Here is a 14,268-nt window from a genome sequence, read left to right as displayed (position 1 = left end):
CGCAAAGTGATGTGTAAAAATTGACCGCATTTACTAGGCCATTAAAAAAGCCATGCATGGCGGATTAGCGTCAGAATCCTATGCCTCCTCAGGGGAGGCGTAACAAGGTGCCTGAGGAGAAATACTTTTATTTCTCCTTGTTTTTTCCTCTTTCTATGCATTATGCATTCTGCAGCATGCATAGAAAGAGGAACATCAATTACTGTTTTTATGCAGGACGGTGTCTCTTCCTACACAACAACATATATACCAGCAGCTCAGGCACTCTTGCACCATGGTGCAAGTCTGCCTGAATTGGCACATGGCAGCCAATTGTGCGCCAGTGCAGTGGAAAACACAGGGATGCATCGCATTGCTGTAAATATGACACATCCCTGTGATTTTAATACGATGCAGCTTGGAACTGCAAAATGGATTGCAGCACCGCGCTGTGTCATTTTGTTGTAAAAAAGTACCTAAGGGGTATATTGATGAGTGGGGTTGTATCGCTCTTTCACCACACAACATCCATGGATTTTTATGGATTCCCAGATTTACCAAAAGTGGTAGACCTGAGAATGAGCCAAAATGCTATGCTTTCCCAGGTGATGCATAACGAGGACAAATATCTTTATTTACTTTGATACTTCCTCTTTCTATGTGTGCTGCAGCACAGGTGGGAAGAGGAAAATTCTTCAATGGATTGTTTTGTGCCAGAATGTGCCCCTTTGTGCACAAAACAATCCTCATTACAATGCAGGTACCCTTGCACAATGGTGCAAGGGTGTCTGTGTTGTCACTAGGAAGCCAAAACGGCGCCAGCACAGGTAGAAATGTAGGAATACGCTACATTCTTTTAAATATGTCAACCTTACTTGTGCTGGGTTATTTGATTCATAGGTTATGTGCTTTGAGGATTTACTTTGCCGCTTGCTCCATTCACCATATTTTTGTTGAAACATGAATACTTCCATGAAAATCATGCACAGTTATTGCCATTCCATTCCTCAATCATAAAATGATTTTTTTGAAGAGAGTTCAGGAAAATGGAAAAAAACAGAACTTCCACCTGGTTAATTAGGCAATAGGATTTTCAAAAGAAAGTGCTCCAGGCAGAATAAGAAAATTCCAAAATCGAACTTGTTTTTTGTGCCAAATTTCAGTATGAACATTAACAATTTAAAAAATGCGTTAAAAACAACTAATTTGGATCGTAAATATGTGCCATTTCTTTTTATGACTAAAAAGGTATCCAGTATTCTGCTGAAATCCTATAAGTAAACCTAATCAATTATCCACAACTCTGCCACTAAAGACAATATTTCTCACGCAGGTGAGAAGCAACATAGGCTGGACCAGTCAACACTTATCACTACTTACTTATTACTGACAATGTTTTAGTGTTGTCAATTCTGGATGGCAAATGATATATTTGCATAGATCCTTTAAAAAGCCCCAATTCGCGTTGTAGGTTTTAAAGCCAATGTTGCCAATAGGAACCATTTCACTGGCATGTGAAAAAGGACCCCATTCTGAGCGCCTATTTCCAGTTGAAGGATGGGGGGGAAATACCAGTGGATTACACAGTATACCCTGAGAATACCTTCAGAGATGAGGCACACAGTTTCTAGGAATGTCTTGGGTTCCAGAGAGTGACTCTCACTGATGATTCATGTGCTGCACTTGGGTGGTCCATGACCCATTCAGGTCTAGGGTAGGCTCAACAGCAATCACGGTGGCTGTGATGTCTGGGGCTGGATCCCAGGGTTTGTGACTCATGAGCTACCACCTGAAGATTTAGTGCAGAGAGCACACAACACTCTCAAGATGTGACAATCCCACCTTAAAATGATGATGGCACCTCAGTAAATATCCATGCCGGGGTAGTCTGTGCAATGATATGCATAAGAAAAATCTTCCCCAGACAGAGCCTTCCTGGCAGGACTTGTGAAGCGTGCACACGCCACATAAGTAAACATGCAGGCACCCTAGGACCGTCAGATTCATCATGCCTCAATGAAGCTCAACCTGTGTGACGGTAAGAGGCACACTAGTTCATCTGTTCCTGCCCTGGGACAAGGTCAGCTCCATTTGTAATATATCTACATCCTGTTTGACCTTCCACTAATTTCCTAAGTCTAATTTTGCCCATTCTCCAAAATAACCGCTCTTTTTAATGTTATGATTCAAGTTGTAAGGTTCTTTTACTTTCTTTCTCAGCTGTGAGTGGTGTGGCTGGTTTAGGTCACATCCTCCCTTTAGAGGGGCAACCTTTAACAGAAATGCAGGGCATTACATTCGAGTATAGTGAAGCTCCAGACATGCCCCCTATTCTCCCGGATTAATATTATTTGCATTTAGCCCTGTAATACCACCCGACAGTCGAAATACACCAACCCATCAATGGAAAGGACTGTTGATTACAAACCACATCTCTCACATGTGTAAAGGATCAAAAAATGTAAACAACACACAATTCAGTTTCTTGGTTCCAGGGTAAGTATTTATATGTTGAGCTGGTATCTCTTGCACTTTCAGTCCAAGGAATGGTAATGTTTACGGTGAGAATCTGCTGTACTGGGCAAAGTCAATAATAGCTTCACCAATTCCAACGAAGTAAACCACTTGGGCGATGCCAAACAAGGGTGCAATCAGCAAAGCGCGGCAGCCAGCCCCCTTCAGGAATGCAAATGGACCCTCCTTCTGCCAAATGCTCCTACGAAGGAAACACAATATGAGCACATGAATGCATTATCTAACTTGTACAATTATAGTAACATAAAAAAATACTAATCAGTAAAACTATAAAGCAAATCATGTTTTTCTGCACAGTCTGGTCTAAATGGTTATACATTGGGCGGGGATCATCCTTCTCTGACATCCGAATCTAGTACCGAGGGATGTTACCCACTCCCTGACACACAATGCTGTGTTCTGCGAATAGTAGTCATGCTTTTACTTTGACTGTCAGGGGTACAATCTTAAAACGCCCTGCATGCTAAATACTTCTAATCAGACACCCAGGACTGCCTGAAGGTGTCCCCATGACACTGATGTCTTGCTGCAATGTAGGAGTGCATGTTTGCCTGTATGACAAGTATGTGGATCTGTATGTTCCCATCCTGGGTCACTGGTGCACTCTAGTGGCTGTTCATAAAGGACCCATGTTACATATAGTCCTTATTTTCACCTCATTCACCTGGCCTCCAGATTCTTAAGCAATTTCTTTCAAGGCTCGATTAGTACTCTTTAATGATCTTTTCAATGAAGACTATTCAGCGGCTTTACATCACCCTTTGTTTAGTCTTCAAGTTCCATTTCGACTGTCTTACTTGTGGGGTTTTTATAAACTCGCTTACCTTTAGGAAGGCGAAAACCCAAGTGGTGATCTTGGATTGGAAATGAGTTTCCTGCGCATGGGAGTTACAATCTAGGCATGCACATGACCTACTGGCGCTCATGGTTAGCCCACAGAGAGACCAATAGTAGTAATTCGTTGGGCCCCATGGGAGGCACTTGCAAAATGTAATGAATTTGAAGGATGCTTTCCAGTTACACCACTGCATAAAGGGTTTAGGGGTAAAATGGCCTTGCAGGAGATTTATGGATATCCTTTGACCAGGCTTGAATTCCCTGTCGATTTCAAGAAGCTGGAAGGCAGATGTTGGAAAATGCCTCGATTTCACATATTGTATTGCTCATAGACGTAATACTAGTACGTTACATGTTGCTGATGTGCTCACTAGACTTTGCCCTTACGTTTTTTCGTCCTTTTATTCCTTGTGGTATTTTCCCGTGCCTTCCCTCCTCTAACTTATTGTATGGTGCCTGCCCTGGCCGTTCTAAAGGACAAGTGGAGGCACTTCATAGGGGATGCTGATGAACGCTTGCCATTCTTTAAGATGGAAAGCGTCAGTTAATTGTACCTCTATGCATCCAAATTACAAACATTAAAAACATATTTTTTATCCAAAATTATGTAGTCCAGTCTTGTTTTTTTTTAAATACAGAGGACAACAAGTACCAGAATTCACCTGCTCAATATAGACTTGATGTCATGCTAGCGTATGGCATAAAACAACGTGCGTTTTATGCATAGAGATCTAATGAAGAACACTATTGACTTATATGATCACTGCACTGCTCAATGACTTTTGCAGGGTAAACGTTCTTACTCCCCATAGCCCCCGAAAGCAGGCATACACTACATTGGCTGATACGTGTTTCAAACTAAGGATTCACCCTCATTTGCAAAGCTGCAGCCAGTGGCTCCAAAGCCTGAAGAATTCAGCGGAAAAAGTGTTTGTTACACGTTAGTGCCTGCAGACAAGCTGGTATGGAGGCAGAGCTTACAGGGGAACTGTCAGAAGACATGCCTGCTTCCGATCTGGAGCGTGTCAGCGCAGAGGACCTGAAGCAAGCCAGGGGACATGGAAGCAGCGCTCGCATGGGAGTCCTGGTGCTTTGAATGGCCACGATTCATGGTGCTGAGGACAACTGTGCCAATTCTTGTTGAAGATGGGTTGCATTCTAAAGTTAGCGGACAATACAGGAGTCCACTATAAAGGGTCTCTTGAAATCAGCGGTGGTGCCTCGTCTTGGTTGTAGGAGTGTTGCCCCCCTGCCTGCTAGTTACAGTCATTTAAATAGTCCCTGAGTGCCACTCTCGACTCTCCTAAAGTCTGGGGCCAACTAACACTGATTAGTTTGTATGCGTTGGGGGAAGAGAGTGTGGCCTATATTCTTGCTTGGCAATAATGGAAGCTGGCTGAAGTTCATTTGCACATGTCCGGTTGGAGAGGTTACTGGCTATGTCCAACTGGACATGTGCCTTTTGGGCCTCTCAAACCCATGCTCTATTCGGACACCACATGAAACAAAGCACAGCTCCTTGGAGTCCATGAGAGCGCTGAGTTAACCTGCCCAAACCAATCCCTGACATACTCTCGTGCAGTTTGAAGTATAAAATGCATGAGAGCAAAATCCTGATTGTTTGGCCGTTCCCACGGGTGCATTTCATTAGACAGCAAGGGGCATGATCATTAAAGAACTTGACCAATGACTGTGTGGCCTTATTTTGAAGCCACACAGTGACTGGTCATGCTTCCTTAAGGGTAACCTGTGGCGGCTCCTCCAGTAAGGTGGAGGAGCGTCACCCAACTGCTTTGCAGCAGTGAAATAAAGGAAAAATAACATTATAATAACCCAAGGCTATTGTCATTGTATATTGTCCTGCTGCAGCAGCTTTGAAAGGCAGGGCGGGGCTTCTCTGACAACAGTGGGAGTGGTGATCACACTTTGTAAGGGTTCATGACAGTTTGGCTGGCCATGTCGGGCTGGTCAAACAGTCATGCGCACATTGTATTTTCTCCACCCAGGCTGAATTACAGCCTGGATGGAGAACATGCCCAGGTTCCCATTCCCTGGCTGAGCACCGCACCATATCGCCCAGACCAATCAGCAATGTGATTGGCTCAGGGGAGCCTGGATGTGCTTCCTGTTCCTACGGTGTGGAGGGACAAGGAGGAGAGATGGAAGAGAGACAAAGCGGTAAGGTAATATTTTTTTTTCTTATCTTAGATCAGCGCAAACAGCGCGACCTAATGCACTCTGCCGCTTTGAGAATTCCATGTAGCCCAGCAGAACTCCTCGAGCAGACCTAGAATTCTTGTGAGCTGTTTGTAGGTTCCATCCAGCAACTGTGCAACAATTAAATCACTTCTGCCACGGAATGGAATGAAGACATTTGACAGCTTGTTGGCGTGCAGAAAATCACCCATAAAAGAAGATTTACTCAATAGTGCTGTGGTCTTGATGAAGGATAGAACACAGTGGGAAGGATTTTGTATTGTGGTGTGATCAGATGTGGCAGCAAGCCTGGGGGGAACGATCACGTAATGCTGTTTACAGCACTTGGAGTTAATATGTGATGCTGGTTATTAGCAGCAGCGTTAGGTGCAGTTATCGGTGAAACTCGTAGGGCCTAGCGGTCCTCCACTTAAAGCTACTGAAGCAAAGCCACAAGCAAAGAGTTGCCTAGCAAAGGGAGGCAGTCAGATTCAGAATGATGCTGTGAGAAGCACCAGCTAGAACGACATAATTAAAATCTTGTTGGATTTTAAGAAGTTCTGACATAGATTTCACATTTTTGTAGCGTTTACAATAAATATAAATGACTTTCTCTGCCCCACAGAATTTTGAGTGCTCCTTGTGAAATGTTTTACTGCTTCAGATAAAAATAAATACCTCTTTGCCTGCTAATTTCAGTTATATATGGAGTAAAGCTTTCTGAATTTGGGAGACACAGGATTTGTGGTTTAAACCATTCATTTGTTTACATAAACCACACCCCTTTTAAAAGATTCCTGTTCATGTCTGCTTAGAGAGCACCCCTCCCCCTTGCAGCCCTTATCATATATAATTAGTGTTAAAATAACGTTTCCCTTTCAAATGCTTAGTAGCTCTGTTTTATTGCACAAACAGTCTTGATGTTGAGCATACTGTGCTTTGAGAATCTGATGAGTTAAACAGTGCAAAGTGGGGCAAACCCTGACAATGAATGGATGTTGTTACCAAATGTCCAGCAGACCACAGAGAGCATGAGTGCAGCACACCAAATCTTGCGATGCCCATAGTCCCCTAATGGCAACAGGACCCCCCGCCCCACACATGGATACCCTACAAACATGAATAATACACAGGACACAGTGTTTGGTTGGAAAGAGAATGCTGCAGGATTTATTACATACAACATATGTAATAGATGGGTTATCTTATGGGTAATCCAAGGGCAGGCCGCATTCTCGCCACCTGCCCGCCTGATGAGCCGGGCAGCACGGTGTGTGGCCAACTGTGTGCTGCCCCATATTTTAATTAAGTAAACTCACGCCCCGAGGGGCGGAGCGCAACTAGGCAACCCCCGGTTGTACAGGCCCACAACCGCCCGAAGGACTACTGAGGTGCCGACACGTGTACCCGGACCTCCCATGAAGTCCAGGTGTTAGGCTCTGGCACCCCTATGTGCCTGCTGAGGTACACCGCTTCACCTCCCAGCTTCCGGATCACCCTGTAACTCCGCTGCAACGAAAAAATGACAATATTATAAAGTTCACACCACCCCACCCCCAGTTGGGCGCACGGGTAAGAGGTAGGGCGGGGAAGTGCGTCCAAGTTGTTGGTCTGTACGTGGCGGCGAGGGGCGGCAAAGAGGCCTGAATCTGGCGAGGGGGACTTAAGTACCCCTCGCCCGGCCTGCCGCCCCCCGAAGCACGTCACTGGGCCCGCCCCGTTCCCTGCTGGACCCCTCCTGCCCGAGGGAGGAGGGAGTACTGCATGCAAGGGGGCGGGGGGGGAGCCCCCCGGCGACTAAGGTGCCGCCCTCCTGATGGCCACCGGGTGGCCTCGGGCAGCAGCAGGTACTGCAGAGCAATTAAACTGCTACCTATGTCCATCAGTCTTACTCACTATGCTCGCTCACCAAGTAATACTTGATTTAAAATGTATGCCCACTACTTTGAAAAGTCACAGCCAACTCTACTTAAAATGTCACTCATACCCAAAATCAACACCTAGCAGCTATGCGACCTGTGAAGTATATTTTATGAGACATTGGCGTGCCAATCCTCGTTCCGTTTCGTCTTATTAAGAGCGTATTGAAATATTGTACATCCGAACCCTGCATCTGAGTGAATGAAAGACCACTAGCGCCACCGTGTGCATTTATGTCATTAACATCTGTGACATAGAGGAACTTCAAACAAATGATATATTGGAACCATTAAATGCAACTTTCATAATTGTTTTGTGCCTTCAAAATATATGATTAATTGATTACAGGTTGCAGCAAGTAATATAAGACCATGACGCTTTACCTAATATATCCCTGCTATTATTTTTTAGGTCATATTAAAACTTTCTATTAATCTGCCTTTCGAACTTTTAGGTAGCTTTTGCATATACTTGCAGACGGTAAACTCACATCCGGTCAACTCACATCCGGTCTAGCATATGAATATATGTGTAAGAGACGGCCTCAAAAGGGGGATATCCACCCGTCACATGGAAAAGATAGAAAAAAGAATTCGTTACCTATTTAGTGGCAATAGATGCACATATATTGCTGGTAGATAAATTAATTTTATAACACTGCTTGGGTTCTGAAAGGCATGAAATTTTTAGAACTACAGAGAGTGACATCAGGAGAAGGCGAGGGGGATGTAAGTGACTCTGATGAAGCCACGAAGAGATTCAAAAACAGATTCAAAGCCAGAATGTTTGTGAAACTAGATCAGGATAATTTAAACAAAAAAAGGCCCAGAAACCGAAAAAAATATTTGATGAATTTCGCACTGCTTTGAGAGGATTTACAAATAACATATCATTTTGGTGTTTCACTAGATAAAATGTTAAGAGAATAAATGATAGCAAACACTAACTGAGACAAGATTCAAGAAACGTCGTGGGTCATGGGAGACCCGATATTAGATTAATTTATAAAATCTGCCAAGGCCAAAAAAAAACAGTGTCTTGGTTGAAGAAGGCTAATGAAAAGAAGAAGCCCGACAAACAGTTCAGTAAAATATGTGCCACTGGAAATTAGCAGTCCAAACTAAATAAGGGTGGGAGATTTGATAGCAACATGTTGTGTTATCATTATTGCAGTCCTTTCCACCTAGCCTCTCCAAAGAGGTGCTCTGCAGTGCGTTTGGACTGTAAAGGTTGTGGTTAGGGGGAGTCATTTTGCCAAAATGTGTAAATAGGTAAAATCGTGGAAGGTAAAATAGCTCAAGTGAATCCTAGCATAGGTTTGGCTATTCTAAATGGAAAGACGACTTTAGTAGTGAGAGTTATTAATAGAGCAAGTGAAGAGTATATGTTTCTTTTCTACCTATTTATATTATTTGTACCCTAGAAAGCAAGGGAGTATCCAGGAATTAAAATAACCCCCGCTTTGAACCAAAGCTCTGGTGGGTCAAGCAAGTGAAGCAAATGAACCCAAACCTCCGTAGAAGAGCACCCTTCTTTCTTCTATCCAAGCATCTATCCATTCATACTTTCACCCTTCTATCCACCTGCTGATATCCACCATTTCACCTGCACATTCTGTCATTGGTTCATTCTTTCATTCATCATTCAATCTCTCACCATCCAATTCATCAATTGATTAGTCTATCTATTCATCAAACTATCCATCCATTCTCATATCAATCATCTATGCATACATCCATTGATACATTCATCCACCTCTATACCCATCCTTCGACTTACCCATCTATCAATAAAGCTTTTCATCAATAAATGATCCTTCTGACATTCATTCTTTCAGTCATCCTCTCAGATTTCCATTTATTATGCCGTCCATCCATCCTATGAATTTTCCGTTTATTCTGCCATCCTTTCACCTACTGTTCCATCCATCCATACTCTCAGATTTCCATTTATTCTGCCATCATCTCATCCACCCATCCATCCCCAGATATCTATTTACTCTGCCTGCATTCTATCCATCCATCAATCCTCTCAGATTTCGATTTACTCTGCCATCCTTTCACCCACCCACCTATCCTCCCAAAGTTTCATTCATCCATCCATAGTCTAAGATTTCCATTTACTGTGCCATCCTGTCACCGCCATCCATCCATCTATCCTCTCATATTTCAATTTACTGTCATCTTTCCATCCACCAATCTGCATATCCTCTCACCCCCTCATCCATCCTTTCACCTATCGATCCTTTTACCCACTCATCCACCCTCCTTTGACCCACCCCCTCATTCATCCTTTTACTTATCCATCCTTGTACCCAAAAATTCACACTTTAACCCATTCATCCCTTCACCCACCTATCCTTTCACCCATTCTTGCACACACTCATCTATCCATCCTTTCACCTGCTAATACATCCACTAATCCACTCTTCTTTTCCTATTTTATCAACCCATTTATTTTTCCATTTATCATTAATTACGAGTGTTCATCTACTAAGCTGAAGAAAAAGCGAGGCACATGAAGAACCTCACCCGCTGTAGCTGCTAAAATAGGGATTCATGATATTATGGTGATGGATGATTCAGGGTCACCATATGCCATCATCACCAAGGAATATTTAGATAGAATGTTAGGAGACGTTGTTAGAAAAATGCAAGACCTTGATATCAGAGTAGTCTTTATTTGTGGGTAAGAGCATAAAATGTGTGGGATACTCCAGTGATATTGTGACTTTTAAGTAAAGATCAGCATGGAGATATGCATACTTCGTAGTAGTAGTAGTAATAGCTTTATTCGATAAAAACATATCATAAAAGCATTTACACATCTTTAAAAAACATTTTTAACAACAATCATAAACATAAAAACATTTCATATCCAGAACAGCTTATTGGGTGGGTGGGCTCGTTCACTGGATTAACAGTTTTCGTGCAGTTCTTAGGCACCAAGCCCAACCCAAAAATTTTGCCATGCAAGTGGAAAAGAAGGGTCTAGCATCTGTACGTAAAATACGCAGGGCTTCCAAGTGAGAGCGAGTTCCCAAACTTCTGCAAAGGGGCTTCAACCACCTACGTCTCGGGGCTACATAGACACTACATTCGAACAACATGTGGGACATAGACTCTACCCTTAGATCACAAAAGGGGCAATAGGGTACAGTTTGAGCGGGCGGTTTCCAGGTGGACGTGAACTCACATAATGGAAGCACCCCCAACCTGAACTTGATATACAGTGCTCTGTCCCTTGAGCTCTGAATGGTGTCTAGATAAGGTTCCCTTAACGGTAACTCTTTGGCTGACAAAAACAGGGCTACAGATTTGCAATGGTTTGTGCTTTGGGCCCTCTCGCTGTCTACCCATGCCCAATAGACCTTCTTTAGCTGATGTTTCGTGGGTGCAGATTTGTTGGACCAAGCCTCTCCTAGGCCTAATTTGTAGAGCAGCTTTTTAACCTCCCTAAGCCAGATGATTTTATGAGAACCCGGTAATGACAAAATATCGTTCAAAGCATCTGCGTAACTACTTAATTCCTGCACATTCCAGATTCTGGACCATAGCAGGAGTGGACGTAGTTTCGCTTGGTCACAGATTGCCCGGGTACCTGCATCTAACAGCAATGGGATTGTTGGCGTGCTGTGGGGCAAACCCATTAGGTCTTTATGGAAGTTGTTCTCAAGATGGGCCAGAGTGTCAACTCTTTGGGTGCCCCACAGCTCAGCACCGTAAAGTGCCGCGCTTACAACCCTAGCCCTATAGATATCTAAGGGAGCCCAATAGGTTTTGATGATGACGCTCGTTGCTCCTTGAGCAGCGCACCTGCCACCCTTTTGTGTGTAAGAAAAACTTTTTGATGGTGTGCCTTCCAGCTCATAGTGTCACTGATGCGTATACCCAGGTAGTCGAATTCTTTCACGCGATCAAGTGGGACAGAATCTAGGACCGGGGGATAAACAGATTTTTTTGGCGGGTTGAGGACTAAAAACTTAGTTTTGCCTATATTTATGGCCAAACCCCTTTCATTACAAAAGGTTTGAAAGCTGGAAAGCAGCGATTGGATACCCATCGGCGATTTTGAAATTAGAAGGGTATCGTCCGCGAACAGAAGCGTTGGGATCTTCCTTCCAGCCAGGGTGGGTGCATCTGATGGTTGTTGTAAAAGATGCTCCACCACTCCGTTAATATAAAGAGAAAACAGAGTGGGGGCAAGCACACACCCCTGGCGGACGCCTCTGTCCACGGGCATACGAGGTGTTTTCTCTCCCTGTGCACCCCATCTAATTTGGGCAAAATTCCTTTCGTGGAATTTTACAAGCAGCGACAGTAAATAGGGGGGGAGGCTTAACCCATCGAGGACGTTCCATAGAAGCGCGCGTGGTACCAGGTCGAAGGCAGTCCGCAGGTCAATAAAGACTAAATACAGACTGCCCCTTCCCAGCACCACCACCTTCCAATAGATCATTAGAAGGCGGAACGTCTGCTCGATTGTGCCTGTTCCTGTTCTGAAGCCCGCTTGGAGATCTGACAGGATGTGATTTTCGTCTGCCCACTCCATGATCCTGCCCAATACCACCTTCCCTGCTACCTTTTGAGAAGAGTCTAATAAACTTATTGGACGGTAGTTCGCTGGGTCGTCCCTAGAGCCTTTTTTAAAAATAGGTACGACCTCAGCGCCCCTCCATGAGTCAGGAAAGACTCCACCCAACATCACTTCATTCAAAAGCGAGGCAATTAATCTACTCCAAGGAGATGGATAATTCTTGATTAGGTCTCCTGGGATTCCATCAGGACCCGCTGCTTTGTTCGAGACAATGCATTGGATTGCTCTTTCTACTTCTAGGTTGGTAAATAGGCCATCATAGCACGGGAAGTTGGTTGTAAGACCCATAGGTGGGCAAGCTACCTGGACTGGGCCTGAGGGAGCAGAGTACAGTTGTGAAAAGTGGTCGAACCATGCACCCCCTATAATGTTACAAGTTAGCTGCTGGTCAATGGGCTTTTCCCTAGATCTTAATAGGTCCCAAAACCTCTTAGCATCCTTCCTAGTGCTGGCCTCTACTAGATCTCCCCAAAAATTAAAATCATAAATCTGCTTAGCTTCAATTATGGTTTTTTTGTAGAATTTTCTGGCAGCCCTGATAGCAACTGCGTCTTTGGATTTTAATGCCGCAACAAGTTCCTTCTTAGCCTCACGACATTTTGGAGTATACCACTTGTCTGACTGTTTGGGCAATGATTTCGAAAGACCCCTTCGAGTGGTTTGGCGAACAATAAATAAGTCACTCAGCGCTAGTACAGTCTCAGTGAATAGAGGTAGGATCTTGTTATCGGTTTGGCTTAAGGTGATCATCCGGGGCTCCACCTCTTCCAAGATTGTCCCGGCTTGGGCCATCCTTGTATCATCGGCTAAAACTTTTGCCCACTTTAAGCGCCTGCTACAATTTGTGGGGACTAATTCATGGGAGGATTTCCACTTATGGCTGGCTAGGCCTTGCCTTCCAGCCTGCCAAGGAGATGAAATAGATAGCGATAACGGGTTGTGGTCGCTATCACCCGATGCTATAACCTCCATATCTAGGTGGTGTTGCCAGAGGTTGTAATTAAGCATGATATAATCAATCCTAGACGTGTGGTCTTGTCTGTTATAGGTGTGAGCGCCCATATGGTCAGATTTGGATCGGCCATTTGTCGGTCGCAAATTATGCTCCATGCACAAGGCATTGATCTCTATTGCATTTTGCGACCATTTGGGAATCGGGTCAAGATTCAGAATAGGAATACCTCTCCTGGTGTCCTCCTCAAAAGTGTCCAAGATATCTTCGCTGGCCAAGGGCTCAAAACAGCAATTGAAATCCCCTACATACTTAGCAAGAAATGGGGCTTGTGTGCTGGGCAGGAGCAATCAGCAAAGGCTTGGCATGACGGTGAATCCTTGTTTCCTGGAGCAAGTGCTCTCAACAAAGTGGATCTGTGTGAATTTTCTGTAGAGAACTTTTCTTAAGTGTTTTCTAATGATTTGGGTAAAATCAAAATAACAGAACATTAGACTCAAATCTGACGCAGTACCTGTACAGCAAAAGCAGAAAGTGTACCCCTAGATGATGTATTGTTTTTTCCGGAAAACAAAGATGACCACGTGGAAGCTATGATAGAAGTGTGTGCCCGACTCAAGTGTGTTTTTGTGTTATAACAAATGTGCCTTTTTTTTTAAGCAGAATATTTAGGTGATTCAGTTTTGAAAAAGTATTGTCCATGTAATAAAGAATGCCCTTGCACCAGAACACAGGAGAAGTTATTGGTTTTATTTTCTGGAGTTTGTGAATATATTATTAGTCTTATATTTGTTTTGCAAAACCAAAGCACACCTTAGAAACCTATTATAAAAAGGGCAATATTTTGTGCCAAATTACTTTGTGAAAGTCAAAAATGTCAGTCGAAAATGCTATTGCCTATGCTCTTGCTCTAAAATCTTTCAGTCTTGGCTCGATATTTCCCACCACAGTTGCTGGCAGTGCATATAGTCTGGGAGCTGTGGTCTCCCAGTGTAGCAGGGAACAATATGTAATGTGGCTTTTGTCTCATAAACTCTGAATACAACAGAATGCAATTAGGCCATAATTGAAAGGTAAAGTCTGTCATGTGTGGAGGCTCTCAACCACTTAGGAAATTACATATGTGATTAAGTAAAAATTATAGTGGAGCAGATCACAAACCGAAGGTAAGCTTTCGGTGTCCCTCAGGTGCCCCAGCTTGAAAAACTTGTCTTAGTTCAAAACTCAAGCAACACAATTTTGTAGCGAACTTT

The 14,268-nt window shown here is 43.7% G+C and overlaps 1 protein-coding gene across 1 annotated transcript in view; it reads right to left on the bottom strand.

Annotated features, from left to right (window-relative positions):
- Positions 1-2,460: 2,460 nt before the first annotated feature.
- Positions 2,461-14,268, bottom strand: part of LOC147712429 (mitochondrial glutamate carrier 1-like) — a 327,075-nt gene continuing 315,267 nt past the window's right edge. Inside the window, exon 9 of the mRNA XM_086923106.1 lies at positions 2,461-2,695. Coding sequence (XP_086779232.1) covers positions 2,536-2,695 — 160 coding nt within the window. The 3' untranslated portion in view covers positions 2,461-2,535. The remainder of the gene's footprint in view (positions 2,696-14,268) is intronic.

Source organism: Lissotriton vulgaris, chromosome 5 (genome assembly GCF_964263255.1).
Source record: "Lissotriton vulgaris chromosome 5, aLisVul1.2, whole genome shotgun sequence".
In the NCBI taxonomy this organism is placed as follows: domain Eukaryota; kingdom Metazoa; phylum Chordata; class Amphibia; order Caudata; family Salamandridae; genus Lissotriton; species Lissotriton vulgaris.
The sequence above is the reverse complement of the archived record's forward strand: the minus strand, read 5'-3'. Positions and strand labels throughout refer to the sequence as shown.